General features: G+C 53.7%; 1 protein-coding gene across 4 annotated transcripts in view; it reads right to left on the bottom strand.

The window, feature by feature from the left end:
• LOC127587079 (5'-3' exonuclease PLD3-like) overlaps nucleotides 1-18038 on the bottom strand; it is a 36370-nt gene that overhangs the window by 14137 nt on the left and 4195 nt on the right. For 3 of the 4 annotated variants that reach the window (XM_052045262.1, XM_052045265.1, XM_052045264.1), the window contains exons 3-11: nucleotides 15804-15953; nucleotides 14844-14966; nucleotides 13540-13745; nucleotides 10826-11009; nucleotides 10185-10299; nucleotides 9438-9565; nucleotides 8392-8592; nucleotides 3402-3541; nucleotides 737-902 (exon numbers count right to left, since the gene is read on the bottom strand). In XM_052045262.1, coding sequence (XP_051901222.1) covers nucleotides 737-902; nucleotides 3402-3541; nucleotides 8392-8592; nucleotides 9438-9565; nucleotides 10185-10299; nucleotides 10826-11009; nucleotides 13540-13745; nucleotides 14844-14966; nucleotides 15804-15953 — 1413 coding nt within the window. The remainder of the gene's footprint in view (nucleotides 1-736; nucleotides 903-3401; nucleotides 3542-8391; nucleotides 8593-9437; nucleotides 9566-10184; nucleotides 10300-10825; nucleotides 11010-13539; nucleotides 13746-14843; nucleotides 14967-15803; nucleotides 15954-18038) is intronic. The other variant, XM_052045263.1, reaches the window with a different exon arrangement.

The following is an 18038-nucleotide window of genomic DNA, read 5'->3' as shown; positions in this document are numbered from 1 at the left end:
GAAACTACGCATCTACAGAACTACAGCAAAGTAACGCTGACTACACACCCGCTAAACGCACCACGCACGTCTTCAGTGAAGAATCACATTCTCACCGTCCACGACACACGCGATCCCCTGGGGGGCCCACCGAGCGCGGAACTCAACCAGGGTGCCCGCGGAGACCGCGCGCTCCCTCTCCAAGGACACCCGCGCGCGCGCACGTAAGACGGGCGGACCGGCCGGAACCCTCGGCCGCCCGCCGCCGCGACCAGTGGGTGGCCAGCTTGGCCAGGCCCAGCAGGAGACGCACCAGGAGATCCCCCGCTCCATGCCCCACCTTCCTCTCCTATCAGATTCCACCACCTGCAGCCCTCGGTCACCTCCATCTCCCACTCTGCCCATCACCCCTCCTCACCTGGATCCACCTATCACCTGCCAGCTCCTGCCCCAGCCCTTCCCCTCATGTCTTTATACCGGCTCTCTCCCCTCTGTTCTTTCAGTCCCGATGAAGAGTCCCAACCCGAAACGTCGACTGTCCATCTCCCTCTGCAGATGCTGCCCGACCTGCTGAGTCCCTCCAGTGGTTTGTTCTTTGCTCCACATTTCCAGCAATCTGCAGTCTCATGTGTCTCCAAGAGATCACCGTACGCGGCTGTGGAGCAGGGTTCCCAACCTACCTCCAGGGGGGAGGACCTTCCATGCTAACTCGGTCTCAACAGCCAACGCAGGAAGCAGTGAGGAACAGTCAACTCACCACCTCGATGCTGCACTTCAGGGGCTCCTCGCTGAGGATGTTCAGCGACTCCAGGAAGACCAGCATGGGGGGGTACGTGTGTGGCCAACAGCTGATCAACAGGCGAACCGTCACCTTGCGTTCACAGGCGGCCCCGCGCAACCGGTCCTCGATTGTTGGCCAGAATCTGGGAATGGGGCGAGAAAGCAACACTAATTTGGGTGGCTCAGTGGCACGGCGGGTAGAGCCACTGCCTTGTACCTCCAACGACTCAGGTTCGATCCCGATCTCCGGCGCTGTGTGTGTGTGCGCGTGGGGAGGGGGGGTGGGGTGGGGTGGGTTGGGGGAAAGAGTTTGCACATTCTCCCTGTGACCACATGGGTTGCCCCTGGGTGCTCCAGTTTCCTGCCAGGTCCCAACGACGTGCGGGAGTTGGTGGGTTAATTGGTCGCTGTAAATCGCCCCCTTAGTGTGAGCGCGAGGGGTAGAATCTGGGGGAGTTGGTGGGAAAGAATAAAATGGGATCAGAGTTAATGGATCATTCGATGGGTTGAAGTGCCGGTTTCCGTCCATTTTGGTTCTGAAACAACCTTTCAGAGAGCATCCAACTTGCAACACCACTGTCGCACTGCAGCATAGCAAGATCCCAGTGTTACATCATCTGTTTTAGTGACTTTGGTCCAGCAATGATATCGGCTCCGGGGCACCGAGGCAGGCTTCCCTGACGATGGGATCTTTTACATCCACACAACTTCAGGAGGGACAACCTGTAGACAGATCCCACCCCAGGGCAGCATGATCCAGGAACGCAGCCCCTGGACTTAGTCAAAAAAAAACAGGTGCTGGTAATCCAAAACTAAACCAGAAAAAAAAAGTTGGAAAAGCTCAGCAGGTCAAGCAGCATCCGTGGAGGGAGAAACAGTCAGGTTTTCGGGTTAAGGGCCCATCATCAGAACTGGAAAAGTGAGACAATGAGGGAATTTTAAGTTGCGGGGGGTGGGGGGGGGGCAGTGGTAGTGGGAGGGTGTGTGGAGAGCACAGAGGGGCACATCCGCAGTGGGGTGCAGCCCAAAGTTGTGAAGGTAACATTGACTTTAAGAACCAGCAGAGAAGAAAAATGAGACTAAATCGTAACAGAACAGTACAAACTACATCTGTGGGGGGGAAGAGAGGGAGGGAAAAAAGGGAGGTGGGGGTTATTCAATTGTCCTGAGGGTTGCAATGTGCCCAGACAGAAGATGAGGTGATGTTCATCAAGCTGGTGCCGGGCATCGTTGGAGTAACATCAGAGATGGAAGACCGGTGGCGGTGTGTGGTACATTCAGTGCTCATAATGCGGAGACTCCGAATTGGGTGACTGCTTTGCGGAGCATCTCCATCCAGTCCGCTGGGTGACCCTCAGCTTCCAGTCGCCTGTTGCTTTAATTCTGTGCCCCATTCTGACCCCTGCATCGCTCCAATGATGCAAGCTCAAAAGAACAGCACCTCAATCTCCGTCTGGGCACGCTACAACCCTTGGAATTTAATACTGTAAACCTGGTTTCCCCCCTTTCTCCACAGATGTTGGGGCTGGACTTCTCTCTTGTCTCAGGTAAACATAACCTCAATAACTATGATCTGCACCCCATCACCCATCTGTCCTCTCCTGCTTTCTGTGATTTAAAACACACTTCTTTCCTCAGTTTTCCAGCTCTGAAGAAGGGTCCTTGACTGGAAACCTCGACTCTCTCTGCCCCCCACGGATGCTGCCTGACTTACAAGGAAGGTGCCTGCAGCAACCTCTGTATCCCGGATTTATTCGTGGTCTGGCCGAGGCAGCAGAGGCGAGCAGGGCACTGCTCTCCAAGCTCAACGATTAGGGTGAGGATGCACAAGGCAGGGTTAGCAAGTTTGCAGATGACAGTAAAATAGTTGGTATAGTGGCCAGTGAAGAAGGTTATCAAAAATTAGAGGGGGAGCTTGACCAGCTGAGTAAGTGGGCCGAGGAATGGCAAATGGAGTTTAATTTGGATGTGAGAGGTGTTGCATTTTGGAAAGTCAAATCCAGGTAGGACTTTCACAGTGAACAGTAGGAGTGTTGTAGAACAGAGGGACCCTGGAGTACAGGTACATGGTTCCCTGTAAGTGGAGTCACAGGTAGGGTGGTGAAGGCAGCACGCTGGCCTTCATCAGTCGGGGCATTGAGTATAAAAGTTGGGAGGTCACGGTGCGGTTGTACAGGACGCCAGTGAGGCTGCACTTGGAGTATTGTGTTCAGTTTTGGTCGCCCCGCTGGTGGAAACATGTTATTAAATTGGAAAGAGTGCAGAAAAGGTTTACAAGGATGCTGCCAGAACTCGAGGGACTGAGTTCTAGGGAGAGGTTGGACAGGCTGGGACTTTATTCCTCAGAGCGTAGGAGACTGAGAGGTAATCTTACAGAGGTGTATCAAATCATGAGGGGCATAGATCGGGTGAATGCTCAGTCTTTTTCCCAGGGTTGGGGAATCGAGAACTAGAGGGCATGGGTTTAAGGTGAGAGGGGAGAGATTTAATAGTAACACGAGGGAGGGTGGTTTGCTTTTCGTAGCCCCCCCCCCCCCCTCCCTATGCAGCCCCCAAGGCAGTGACAGCAGCAGCCCTGGGACTTGGTGACAAGCCGAACCCATTCACCCTGTGGTATCTGTCACCTGTCCACCTCCACCTACCTCTGGGGGTTACAGAACTTGCAAAGAGGGAGGAAGTCCATGACCGAAATGAAGACGAACTCTCTCGCGTCGTCGATGACGTCCAGGATGGCGTCCAGGTCGGTGGTCCGGTCGGAGGCGCACAGCGACGGAGGGGCGCTCTGGGAGGAAGGGGACCCCACAGTTAATCCGGAGACGACTCCCTTCTGCAACGAGGCTGCTCGGAAGGAAGCGTTCCGAACACCGCCCAGGTCTGAGTGTCCGGTGGGATAGCTTCTCCCAGTCAGTGGAATTCCCAGGAAGCGGGTTTGTGGGGCAGAGTCTGGGTGAGCAGCTGGCACAGTGGTCGCTATAACTCACCAGTGCGTCTGACCTCAATGTAGTTAATAGTGCAGGAAAGGCAGGGCAGTGTGTTAAAGACCTGGTCATCATGTTTGTTATGTTGGGTAATAATTATCGGTCAGGTTGCTGGGGACAATCCTGCTTTACTTTATCAAAGCAACACCATGGGAAAATTTTAAAGTCTGTTTACAAGACTTAACATTGACAAATAACAATTAACGCAGTGCTCCCTCCTCGCTGCCCACCCCCCACACGAGCGCGGCGCTCCCTCCCTCCCCGCCACCCCTCCCGCCACACTACTGCACTCTAAGAATCGTATTTCTATTCCGAGGTACTTCACCACTCCCTGAATGAAAGAGTTTCTCCCAGATTCCTGAGTGGATTTATGAGGGACTAATACTGATGTCTGTCCTGTTCTGGTCGTGCATACAACTGCAAATCTCATTTCTATGTCTATCCTTAGAACATAGAACAGTACAGCTCAGTACAGGCCCTTCGGCCCACGATGTTGTGCTGACCTTACCCCCAGTCAATATGTCCCCCTCTCTCCTTCACCTCTCATAACCTTCAATTTTTCTTTCGTCCATGTGCCTATCTAAGAGTCTCTTCAATGTCCCTATTGTATCGTCCCCTACCACCCCCACCCCCCCAGCAGTGCATTCCAGGTACCTACTACTCTCTGTGTAAAAAAAAAGCGACCTCTGACATCTCCCGTAAACTTTCCTCCACACATCTCAAACAGCTGACCTCAACATTGGCCATTGCCAGCCTGGGGAAAGATTCTGGCTGTCCGCTCTGTCTCTGCCTCTTGTACGCCTCTATCAAGTCTCCTCTCATCCTGCGTCACTCCAAAGAGAAAAGCCCCAGCTCGCTCAACCTATGCTCTCCAACCCAGGCGGCATCCTGGTAAGTCTCCTCTGCACCCTCTCCAGAGCTTTCACGTCCTTCCTATAATGTGGTGACCAGAACTGAACACAATACTCCAAGTGCGGTCTAACCAGTCTTACAGAGCTGCAACACGGCCTTTGAACTCAATCCCCGGGCTAATGAAGGCCAGCACACCATACGTCTTCTTAACAACCCTATCTACTGTGCAGCAATGTTGAGGGATCTATTTACTTGGAGCCCAAGATCTCTCTGTTCCTCCACACTGCTAAGAATCCTGCTATTAATCTTGTACTCTGCCGTCAAGTTCGTTCTTCCAAAGTCTATCACTTCACACTTCTCCGGATTGAACTCCATCTGCCACTTCTCTGCCCAGCTCTGCATCCTGTCTAAATCCCACTGCAACCTACAACCTTCTACACCACCACCAACCTTCGTGTCATCTGCAAACTTACCAACCCACCCTTCCACTTCCTCATCCAAATCACTTATATATTTAAAAAAAATCAAAGAGCAGGGGTCCCAGAACAGATCCCTGCAGACCACCACTAGTCACCGACCTCCAGGTCGAATACTCCCCTTCTACAACCACCCTCTGTCTTCTACGGGCAAGCCAATTTCGAATCCATATAGCCAATTTTCCATGAATCCCATACCTCTTGACTTTCTGAATGAGCCTACCACGGGGAACCTTGTCAAACGCCTTGCTAAAATCCACATACATCACGTTCACCACACTACCTTCATCAATCTGTCTTCTCAATTCCTCAAAAAACTATAGTAGGCTCATGAGGCAGGACCTGCTCTTCACAAAGCCATGTTGACTGTCCCTAATAGGACTATGCTTCTCCAAATGCTCATAAATCCTGTCCCCAAGAATCGTCTCCAATTTGTTTACCCACCACTGATGCGAGACTCACTGGTCTATAATTCCCAGGATTATCCCTTTTACCTTTTTTGAACAATGGAACAACGTTTGCCATCCTCCAGTCCTCTGGTACCACTCCTGTGGCCAGGGAGGACTCAAAGATCATCGTTAACACTCCAGCAATCTCTTTCCTCACTTTCCATAGTAACCTGGGATATATCCTGTCTGACCTCGGGGACTTACCTATCCTAATGCTTTTTAGTAGCTCCAATGCTGCTTCTTTCTTAACCTTGACATGCTCCAACACATTTGCCTGTGCTATGCTAACCTCACGTTCATTCAAGTCCCTCTCCCTGGTGAACACTGAAGCAAAATATTCATTCAGGACCTCCCCTACGTCCTTCGACTCCAGACACATTTCTCCCCCCTTATTCCTGAGTGGTCCTACCCTCACCCACGTGTAGAATGCCTTAGGATTTTCCTTAACCCTACTTGCTAAGGCCTTCTCATGTCCCCTTCTAGCTCTCCCAAGTCCTTTCTTAAGCTCCTTCCTGGCTACCTCATGACTCTCGAGAGCCCGGTCTGATTTTTGCTTCCTAGTACTGTATACGCTTCCTTCTTCCTCTTAATCGAATCTTCAGAATCTCTGCACGACTCCCAGATCCTTCTCCTACAGAAGGGATCTCCAGCAAATCCCTCTCAATCCTTGAGAATGGTTTTTTACACCTACTGCAGTGCCTCTATCTCCCCTTTACAACCGGGAGACCAGAACTATGCACAGTGCTCCCAATGTGGTCTGACCTAGAGATGTAGTGACCGGAACCGTACACAGTGTGGTCTGACCTAGAGATATGGTGACCAGAACCATGCACAGTGTGGTCTGGCCTAGAGATACGGAGACCGGAACTGTGCACAGTGTGGTCTGACCCGGCGATACAGAGATGGGAACCATGTACAGTGCTCCCAGTGTGGTCTAACCATGGTCTGATACATCTATCCCCCTTTCCTACCTCGCCCAGCCTACACTGAAATTTCTTTGCCAATTACGTGCTAATTTTGGAAGCTGATGAATATTCTGTCACAGCCTCCAATCTGGTGTCACCACAGATTTTGAAATCGTTTTTTTTCCCCCCCCCTGTATCCAGGCCCAGATTGTGTCTGTGGCTGCCGAACACCAGTGTTCTCACCAGCAACCCCAGGACAGGTCAGTGGGAGGAATAAAATCCCCTTGTGAGAGAGTCTGGGGGAAATGAGCTTAAAAATCCAAGCCAGAATGGGAGAGAGTTCAGAAACCATCCTTCATACAAAGGGGGAGTTCCCTCCAGGAAATAAAGCTTATTGTCGAAAGCAAAGCTGAAAGGTGATTGGTGGAAAAGCAGGAAAAAAGCAAGAATATAGAACAGCTCGAGGGGCTGAATGGCCTCCTCCAAGAGTGGGATAGAACGAGGCCACTCCTCAGGTTAATACAGTGGACTCAGACAGGATCTACCTGCATTCGGAAAGGAAAGGACTGATTAGGGATAGTCAGCATGGCTTTGTGCTTGGGACATCACGTCTCACAAATTTGATCTGAGTTCACTTGAAGAGGTGACGCAGCCGACATAACCAAAGACCCCTCCCACCCCAGATATTCTCTCTTCTCCCCCCTCCCATCGGGCAGAAGATACAAAAGCCAGAAAGCACATACCACCAGGCTCAAGAACGGCTTCTATCCCATTGAACGGTTCCCTAGTACGATAAGATGGACTCTTGACCTCACAATCTACCTGGTTATGGCCCTTGCACCTTATTGTCTGCCTGACCTGCACTTTCTCTGTAACTGTGACACTTTATTCTGCATTCTGTTATCATTTTCCCTTGTACTACCTCAATGTACTGATGTGATGAAATGATCTGTATGGATGGCATGCAAAACAAACTTTTTCACTGCACCTCGATACATGTGACAATAAACCAATTTACCAAGAGGATCGATGAGGACGGGGCGGTAGATGTTGTCTACATGGACATTAGCAAGGCCTTTGACAAGGTCCTACTCGATAGGCTTGTCTGGAATCACATGGGATCCAGGGTGAGGTGACCAATTGGATGCAAACTTGGCTTGGTGGTGGTGGGGCCAGAGGGCAGCAGTGGAGGGCTGTTTTTCCAGACTGGAGGCCTGTGACCAGTGGTGTGCCGCAGGGATCGGTGCTGGGTCCACTGTTGTTTGACATCATACACTGAAGGATGAGCTCCTGATCTCCCAGTCTACCTCGTCGTGGCCCTTGCACTATTTGCCCCCCTGCACTGCACTTTCTCTGTAACTGTGACACTTAACGACCTCTTATGTACGGAATGATCTGTCTGGATGGCACACAGACAAAAGTTTTTCACTGTCTCTCGGTACAGGTGACAATAATAAACCAATTACCAATCTACGTTCACAATCTGGACAGGAGTGTAGGTGGCGTGGTTAGTAAGTTTGCAGATGACACCAAAATTGGTGGCGTGATGGACGGCGAGAAAGGTTGTATAAAGTTACAATGGAATCCAGATCAAAGAGGGCCAAGAGATGACAGATGGAATTTAACTCAGACAAGTGTTACATTTTGGGAAATTAAAGCAGGGCAGGACTTACACAGCAGGAGCCGGGATCCCGGGGAGCGTTGCAGAACAGAGAGACACAGGTCTCCTCCAGGAGGGGATAGGGCCACTCAAGGGGATGAATGGCCTCCTGGGGACAGGATGGGCACAGATGCCCTGCAGTCTCGAAGGGCTGAATGCCTTCCTCGGGGAAGGGGGATGGGATTGAGGGGATGAGTGGTCTCCTGTCCGTAGCTCTGGGGGCAAAACCGGTGACAGGGAAATGAAAGAGAGGAAACCCGGAGAACGGGGAGGGCAAGGATCAGCGAGGGGGAAAAAATCGGGACCACTCACCGACAGGTAGACACGGGCGTCGATGCCGTTCAGCGTCAGCCGGAGCGGGTGCTGCCTGCTGGACAGGGCGCTGTAGGAGTGGGGCCAGTGCCTCGGGATAGCCGCCCCCTCGGCACCCAGGTGCCAGTACACCCCGAAGATCCGCTCCATGTCTTGGGCCAGGCAGCTGCAGTTGGACAGCACGACTCCCAGCTCCTTCACCTGAGCAGACCAAACACATTAGGGCAACTGTTTTCCCCCCCCCCCCACCCCCCCAACGGTGTCTTCTGCCCCCCCATGGAGGCCTTAAGGCCCATCGTGTCCCTGCTGGCTCACACAATCCCATCCCATCCACCCCCCACCCCATTTTATTCTCCCCACATTCTTGTCAACTCCCCCCAGATTCCACCCCTTGGGGGCAATTAACCCAGCGACCCTGCATGTTGTTGGGATGCGGACACCAGACCCCCCCAGGGGGGAAGGAATGTGTAGGGAAACACCCTCTTCACTCCTCTGCAAGGGGTGCAGGGACCTTTTATATCCACTCGTGAGGGACACACACACAGGGTGAATGCACACAGTCTTTTTCCCCCAGGGTTGGGGACTCAGGAACCAGAGGGCATAGGTTTAAGGTGAGAGGGGAAAGAGATTTAATAGGAACCTGAGGGGCAACTTTTTCACCTAGGGGGTGGTCCGTATGCGGAACGAGCTGCCAGAGGAAGTGGTTGAGGCAGGTAGATTAAAAGCATTTAAAAGGTATTTGGGACAGGTACACGGATGGGAAAGGTTTAGAGGGATATGGGCCAAAATGGGAATCTTGGTCGGCATGGACCAGCTGTTTCTGTGCTGTGTGACTCTACAACACCTCCCCCCCCCCACAATGTAACAGCCCCTCTGACACCAACAGCATCAAGCAGGTCTTCCAGTCTCCGAACCCGCAGCCTGTGTGGAGCTGCTCGACTGCAATAGGCATCGACCGGTCCCGATTCCTCCCACACAAAAATAAAAAGGGGATCTTTCCAGTGGTCACATGGCACCCAGCCTGGTACACACCCACTCACAATTACCTGTGTCAACGAGCGCCAGTCCATGTTGGCGCTGCCGAGGTAAACATGCTTCCCGTCAACCACCCAGAGCTTGGTGTGAACGACTCCGCCGGTGAAGTTCTTCAGCGGCACACCTCGAACTTCGGCACCTATGGTGCAGAGGAAGCAGACTGATAACGAGCCAGCCACAGTCTGTCACACGCTCAGGCACCGCAGGGACGCGGGCTGGTGTTCCCGGGTCACCAAGGGTTTTGCAATAACTTCCTGCCGAGCTGGGCAGCACGGTGGCACAGCGGGTAGGGCTGCTGCCTCACGGCTCCAGAGACCCCAGGTTCGATCCCAACCGGTGCTGTGTGTGTGTGTGTGTGTGTGTGTGTGTGTGTGTGTGTGTGTGTGTCTCCCACATCCCAACAGTGTGCAGGGTTGGTGGGTTAATTGCCCCCCACCCCAGTGTGTGGGTGAGGGGTAGAATCTGGGGTGCAGTTAAAGGGAATGTGGGGCAAGTATGATAGAGGGAAATGTCGGAGAGAGGGGTGCTCTGCAGGGAGCAGCATCGACCAGATGGGACGAATGGCCTCTTTGTGGTAATGACTTAAGAATCAAGAATCAGCGGTGATGCACCCTGTGGTCAAACAGCCTGGTGACAACCACAGCGAGTGTGGCCAAACTCTCTGTGGGGAGGGAGGAGGGCAATGGGCAGAAACTGAGGGGGGTGTGCGGGGACATCGGAGAATGCGGGGGGTGGGGGGGCACCCCACTGGTAATTACCCTTCTCTGCCAGATAGTCGGTGTCCTCCACAGACGCCTGAGGGCTGTTCACGGCGATCTTCAGCCCGATTCCACGGGAAGTCAGTCCCCCCAACTTCTGCAGGACCTGGTGCCCCTGAGGAGAAAGTGCAGGACACTGGGTTAGGGAGGGAGGGAGGGAGGGAGGGGCACCGTGGGCAAGGGAACTGATGGCCGGGGGAAAAAATACTGGCCTCAGCACGGGCTCCATCCCGACACACGTCCTGGGGCGAATCCTCTCCACCCCGCAGGACCGGTCGCTGTTCGCCGTCTCACCAGGAGGTGTCAGCAGAGAGGTTATTACTGGACCAGAGGAGAGCTCGCCCCCTGGCCGCCCCTCCCCTGATGCTCCCTCCTCCACCTCACCTCCCCTCCCTCAGCACACCCTCCCTCCCCTCCTCCCATGGCACTCCCTAGCCCCCTCCCGCGTCACTCCCTCCCCCACCTTGCCGCCCCTCCCGCGGCACTCCCTCCCAGGCGCAGTGCTCCCCCTCCTCCCGGGGCGCTCCCTCCCCTCCACCACCACCCTGCAGCGCAGCGCTCCCTCCTTCCCTGCCACACTGCCGTCCTCGACACTGGGGAGGGGTGTTGGGTGGGGAGCCGGGCTCCTGGCTGCTGCTCACCTCCGCGGTGCTGGGCTCTCCCTCCTCCTGGCCTCGAGCCCTCAAGCTGAAGTAGAACGCCGCAATGTGCACCGACTTGTTCGCCTGACCCAGCAGCTCCATCCAGGCTGCGTAGATGGACTGGTGTCGTGGGGCGCCCTTGGGGTAGGTCAGACCCACGGGGATACTCTCCACCAGAGTCAAACTGCAAGACAAAACCCCCAAAACAACTCAACGTCCCCGACGACCCTCACCAGTTGTTACAGATGCATCACAGAGCATCCTATCCGGATGCACCACGGCTTGGTACGGCAACTGCTCTGCCCAGGACCACAGAGAGTTATGGACACAGCTCAGCACATCACGGAAACCAGCCTCCCCTCCACGGACTCTGTCTACACTTCCCGCTGCCTCGGTAAAGCAGCCAGCATAATCAAAGACCCCACCCACCCTGGACATTCTCTCTTCTCCCCTCTCCCATCGGGCAGAAGATACAAAAGCCTGAAAGCACGTACCACCAGGCTCAAGGACAGCTTCTATCCCACTGTTATAAGACTATTGATCGGCACTCTTGTATGATAAGATGGACTCTTGACCTCACAACCTACCTCGTTATAATATTTCACCTTATTGTCCACCTGCAGTGCACTCTCTCTGTAACTGTAATTCTGTTCTGTTATTCTGCTGTAACTTTATCCTGCATTCTGTTAGTTTTCCCTTGTACTACCTCAGTGTACTGATGTGATGAAATGATCTGTATGGATGGCATGCAAAACAAAGATTTTCACTGTACTTCGGTACATGTGACAATAGTAAATCAATTACCAATCCCGATAAACAGTGCAGAACATCAGGCTGCTGATTTCACCCAAAATGTGTCGCCTCCCCGCTGACTAATCCGCTCCTCCCCCCCACCCCCCCCCCAAAATCTCCTCCACATCCAAAATTCGGCAGCCCCCTGTCCCAACTTCAACCAGGTCCCCCCCCCCCCCCCCCCCCTCGCTTGTGGTCTCTGTACCCGCTGACCAGTCGCTGCCTCTCAGACTCCCCCCTCCTCCTCCCTGCGACTCCCCCACCGTACCCCTGGGACCTCTCCGCCATTACCCAGTCTCCCGGCTGTACAGCGCAGAGACAGGCCCTTCGGTCCAACACGGCCAATGCTGACCGCCTGCACCGATCCCGTTCCCCAGCACTCACTCCGTGGCCTCGGCGGTTCAAGTTGCTCGGTCCAGATACTTCCTAAGTGTTGTGAGACTCTCTGTCTCCACCGTCCCCTCAGTGCATTCCTGATTCCAAACACCCTCTGGGTGGAGAAATTCCTTAAGTCCCCTCCAAACCCCTCACCCTAAACCTACGCCCTCTGGTCCTGGTCACCTCTGCCACAGGAAAACAGTTCCCACTATTTACCCCATCTATGCCTCCCGTGATCTTATATATGGTCAGATTCCTCCCCTACTCCGGGGCGGACAATCCCAGCCTCTGTATAGTGTTTAACGCACCACAAGGAATGGCTTCTTCCTAGCTTACTGACTCTTGACATCACGATCTACCTTGTTGTGAGCTTGCACCTTATTGCACTGCACTTTCTCTGCAGCTGTGACACTTTACTCTGTACTGTTATTGTTTTTACCTGTACTACCTCAATGCACTCTGTACTAACCCAACGTAACTGCACTGTGTAATGAATTGACCTGTACGATCGGTATGCAAGACAAGTTTATTCCACTGTACCTTGGTACAAGTGACAATAATAAACCAATACCAAAGACCATCAGGTGAATACGTGTTTTCTCGTTGGTTGGTTTGGCCATAGGTATCTCATAGGTTTTCTGATTGGACTGTTGTTAGCTAAGGAGTGCCTCTTATTTCAGGTATAAAAAGTGTGACGTTTGTATCTTTCCTGCTTTCTACCCCTCCTGGTCCTAGCTCAACCTTAGTTCCTTTCGCCTCAGCTCATCTCCTAGTAGTAAAGCTCGTGCCATGTGCTCAGTGACTGGTTCTTTGTTTTAAACTTTTCCAATAAAACTTTGCGAAGCACCAAGTTGTTTTCAACTCGTTCCTGGACTCCTGAAGTCTAGTGGTCCGATTCTCACTTCGGGTGTTGAAGTATATAATATGCGAGAGGTCCCGGGTTCAAATCCCAGACGAGCCCATTTATTCACCAACTGATGGACATTTTGTGGGCAGGCACGGTAGTGTAACGGTTAGCGTAACACTTTACAGCGCCGGCGACCCGGGTTCAATTCCAGCCGTTGTCTGTAAGGAGTTTGTACGTCCTCCCTGTGTCTGCGTGGGTTTCCTCCGGGTGCTCCGGTTTCCTCCCACGTTCCACAAAGACGTACGGGTTAGGAAGTTGTGGGCGTGCTATGTTGGCGCCGGAAGCGTGGCGACACTTGCGGGCTGCCCCCAGAACACGCTACGCAAAATGGTGCATTTCACTGTGTGTTTCAATGTACGTGTGACTAATAAAGAAATCTCATTTTATAGCTCATGCTCTCTAATCCACGCAGCATCCTGGTGAACCCCTTCTGCACCCTCTCCAAAGCCTCCACACCCTTCCTGTAAGGGGGACGACCAGAACTGGGACTCCCAGAGGGAACCAGCAAGGGAAATCTAGAGGACTCTTCCTCTCGTTCCTCTTTCTGTCTCCTGCTCCCGGAGCCCATCTCTGCCCCCACCCGACCGATCGAAGCCCACTGCAGGGTCCCAGCTCTGCCCTCTGCTGCCCACCTTACCTGCAGCGGTCCTGACAGGCTTCCTGCTGACCTGGGAACAGGCTGTAAATCCAGTCCACCTTTAGTTCCTTGACCGGGACCCAAGGCCCCGGGTACGTGCCAGGACCCAGGAGGAACCAGCCCCCGAGGGCAAGGAGCAGCAGGGCGAGGGGGAGGTAGCAGACCCCCACGCCACAGGAGGTGCCCTTCCAGCCACGGCCTCCCTGCTGGGGCAGAAACGCAGAGCTCCGTCAGCCGCTGCCCAGGAACCCGATGGTGCACGACCGCTCTCCGGCTGACCTGGGTTCAATTCCGACCTCTGTCGGTGGGGCGGGGTGTAGTTTGTCCCATTCTCCCCGTGGGTTTCCTCCTGGGGGCTCCGGTTCCCTCCCACATCCCAACGACATGCGGGGTGGCTGGGTTAATTGCCCCCCCCCCCCCCCCAGTGTGTGGGTGAGGGGTGAAATCTGGAAGGAGTTGATGGGAATGGGGGGGGGTGGTGGGAAAAGAATTTAAAAAAATGAGATTGGTGTAAATGGGTGGTCAACACGGATTCAATGGGCCAAAGGGCCTTGTTTCCGAGCCAAGTGACTACGTGACAGAGACCCATCACCTGCCAGTCTCCAGGTGTGCACCAGGAGCAGGATCTGGGATATCTGGGATCAGGACCTTTAAACCCCCTCTCCTTCACTGTGGTGTTGACACCGAGGGTAGTTTGGATGGGTGGGGAAGGGTAGTAAATCGAATACTTGCAGCTACCAGGTCCACACCCGGCCTCAGGAAGGGGAAATCGACCAGGGGCCTGGGGGCACCCACGTACGAGCAGTAACACAGCAGAGCAGGTGGCCCGAATGGCCCGTTACTTTACTTCAGTGCTAAGTCAGGAATTTTCACATCTGCCCCTTGTGGGGCAGTTCAGAGACGCAAGGGATTGAGGTATCCTGAGGAGGAATTCCTACACAGGAGCAGCTAAGGACCCTCAGAGGAATATTCCTCTCGAGGGCAGTGTGGAGGGAGCTTCACCCTGTGTCTGACCCTGGGAGTGTGTGATGGGACGGTGTAGAGGGAACTTCACCCTGTGTCTGACCCCGGGAGTGTGTGATGGGACGGTGTAGAGGGAGCTTCACCCTGTGTCTGACCCCGGGAGTGTGTGATGGGACAGTGTAGAGGGAGCTTCACCCTGTGTCTGACCCCGGGTGTGTGATGGTGGGGTTCGAACCACCAACTCACTCACCAGGTGAAGGACAATTGATCACATACAAGAGGACGTTTTATCCGGGAAGCTCCCGTGTTAATCCCAGCTCGAACGATGGAGGAAGGAATACCTGTGGTCTGGGTTGTGTTGCTGAGAAATCTGGGACCTTGCTCCATGAAATCCTTCTCACCGGCTCCTCTGGAATTCTCTCCCGCAGCTTCTGGAGACCAAGAATCGTTGGTCTCAGGTCCGGCTTGTCGGGAATAAAACATGCGGGAAACATTCAGTAACAGCACGTCTTGGTGTGGGAGCGGGAGGGAGGTCAGGGGGGCAAAAGGAGGGAATGTTGACCCACCCCACCAGACACAAATCAAAACCCTCTCTGGCCGAGACTGGCATCTCCGCTCCGACACCTCCCCCCGGGGCACGGTGACATTCCCACCTCAATGATGCTCCCGTGAACCAGCTCGCAACCTGTGCTGTGTTAGGGCAGGTTCTCGCTGTCCATCAGGAACAGCAGGGCTCTACGCACCTTACTTGCCTTTCACACAACCCTGTCCCCTTGGCGTTCCCACTGCCTCACCGCCCCAGGCTCCGGTTCAATCCCAACATCCGCCGATGCGTGTGTGGAGTTTGCACCTTCTCCCTGAGACCACGTGGGTTTCCCACAGGTGCTCTGGTTTCCTCCCACATCGGAATGGGGGGGGGGGGGGGGGGGGGGGGGGGGTGGGGGAGGAAGTAGTCCTCGTTCCATGTTTCCTCCTGACAGAGCCGGCCATCCAGCCCATTGAGTCAATACTAGCTCTGAAAGCAATCCCATTCCCCACTACCACCCATCTACACTAACTAACAGCAGACAATTAACCCGCACGTCCGTTGGGATGTGGGAGGGAACCAGGGCACCCGGGTGGGGGGTCCCATGGAGAACGTGCAAACTCCACACACACACACACACACACAGTGCCGGAGGTGGGAATCGAACCCGGGTCTCTGGAGCTGGGAGCCAGAAGCCACTCCACCAGCCTAAAGCCGTTGAACCTTCTCTACTCTACCTCCAGCCGGCCCTTGACTCAGCAGGCAAGCAACTGACCTCGGGCACTGGAGGGGGCGCGATGCTACTTGGGAGGTCCACCTCCTCGGCTTCTGCTTCCTCCTCCTCCTCCTCCTCCTCGTCCTCCTCCTCCGCCGGTAGGGCCACCTTCATCTTCTCCAGCATCACCGCAACCGGCTTCACGCTGATCTGATGAACAAAGGCATCAGCCATTAGACTGCACAACCTGCACTACCATTGGATCAACACCCGACACGAGACAGAGAGAGCGAGAACATTTGGCCCATCACCATTTACTAGCCCACCCACCCTGGGCTTTGATGGGACGGCAGGCTTTTCATCAGCACCTCCCTGGGCATCTGGCTTTGGGGCGGTGTACACGCACCTGTCTACATCAATGGTGCTGAGGTCAACAGGGTTGAGTGCTTCAAGATCCTGGGAGTGAACATCACCAACGGCCTGGCCTGGTCAAATTATGTAGATGCCACGGCCATGAAAGCTCACCAGCGCCTCTACTTCCTCAGGAGGCTAAAGAAATTTGGTTTGTCCCCTTTGACTCTCACCAGCTTTTAACGATGCACCATAGAAAGCATCCTATCTGGATGTATCACGGCTTGGTACGGCAACTGCTCTGCCCGGGACCGTAAGAAACTGCAGAGAGTTGTGGACACAGCCCAGTGCATCACAGACACCAGCCTCCCCTCCTCGGACTCAGTCTTTACCTCTCGCTGCCTTGGTGAAGCAGCAGCATAATCAAAGACCCCACCCACCCGGGACATTCTCTCTTCTCCCCTCTTCCATCAGGCAGAAGATACAGGAGCCTGAGGGCACGTACCACCAGGCTTGACAGCTTCTACCCCACTGCGGTAAGACTATTGAACGGTTCCCTTATACAATGAGATGGACTATGACCTCACGATCTACCTTGTTGTGATCTTGCACCTTATTGCACTACACTTTCTCTGTAGCTGTGACACTTTACTCTGCACTGTTGTTTTTACCTGTACTACCTCAATGCACTCTGTACTAACTCAATGTAACTGCACTGTGTAATGAATTGACCTGCACGATCAGTATGCAAGACAAGTTTTTCACTGTACCTCCGTACAAGTGACAATAATAAACCGATACCAACCATTGACAGAAAAAAAAAGTACAGAGCAGCAGAACCGTGCGAAGATTGTAGTGCAGTTTGAAGTGGAGAAAAAAGAACCACTAAAGTGACAACAGGAGGAGGTAGGATTAACGGATCGAGAACACGACAGAGCCGGCGGGAAGGGGATGTGACAGAGGTGATTCGTTCAAAAGTCCAGCAGCAGCGGGGGTGGGGAGGGAAAAGAAGCTGTGCTGAAAGGCTCAACATCCGGGCTTTCGAGTTCCTGTATCTTCTCCCAACAAGATAGCATGCATCCTTAGCCTACCAGTGGGAGGGACACAGGAAGATCCCACAAGAAGCAAGGGGACAAAATAGCAGAGGAGAAAATAAAATGCAAACAACACCACAGTGAAAAAGCAATAGATTTATTTATTTGAGCATCAGTACAGAAGACCCTTTCACTCCAATCATTGCAGCTCAGGGAGGACCCCAGGCTTTTAGTGGCTCCGCCGAGAAGGTGTTCAGTGGCGCCGAGTCTTTCTTCCCCTGGTAGACCTTCCAGAAGGTGGTTCACAGCTCCTGCGAGGCGAAAGTCATGTCAAAAGTGCCCTTGGCCACGTAGTCCTGCACACAGAAGATGTTCTCCGGCACCATGCCAAGGCAGTCGAGGAGCAACTCTTTGACCACAAAGTTCCTGCTGACTCTCCGGCCAGAATGGACCCGGAATCGGACGCTGGTCTTCTCAGGAAGAACATCCATGTTCAGAAGGCTGACCTCACATTGACCAACTTCACAGATCCATCCTGGGGGCAACTCTGTACAGTCAGGGTGAGGGAAACTGAGGAACCAGAAGCCTCCACGTTGTGCTTTCTTTTAAATGTTATCCTTTTCTCCAACCAGACAACCTTTATTTTGCATTTTCCCATTTTCTCGGCCAATGCAACTTGCAGGCAGCTCACTTGCGGGCTGTAGGTTTGCGAGGAGGGTGTGGCGAAAGATGCAAGGGTCCTGGTCACGGTTCAACCCCAGCAGCAGCATAACAGAGGATTCTCCGATCTACGGGCTGTTCCCGGGGACACACACAGAGACGGACATTAACTGCTGCTGGAAGGTCATCAACTCGGTGAAAGACGCCCTTTGGTCTGCCCGAAACTTGTTGGTCTTCCAGCACTGCGAGA

The sequence above is a fragment of the Pristis pectinata genome, chromosome 38 (genome assembly GCF_009764475.1).
Source record: "Pristis pectinata isolate sPriPec2 chromosome 38, sPriPec2.1.pri, whole genome shotgun sequence".
NCBI lineage: Eukaryota > Metazoa > Chordata > Chondrichthyes > Rhinopristiformes > Pristidae > Pristis > Pristis pectinata.
Note: the sequence above shows the minus strand (reverse complement) of the source record. Positions and strands in the feature narration are given on the sequence as shown.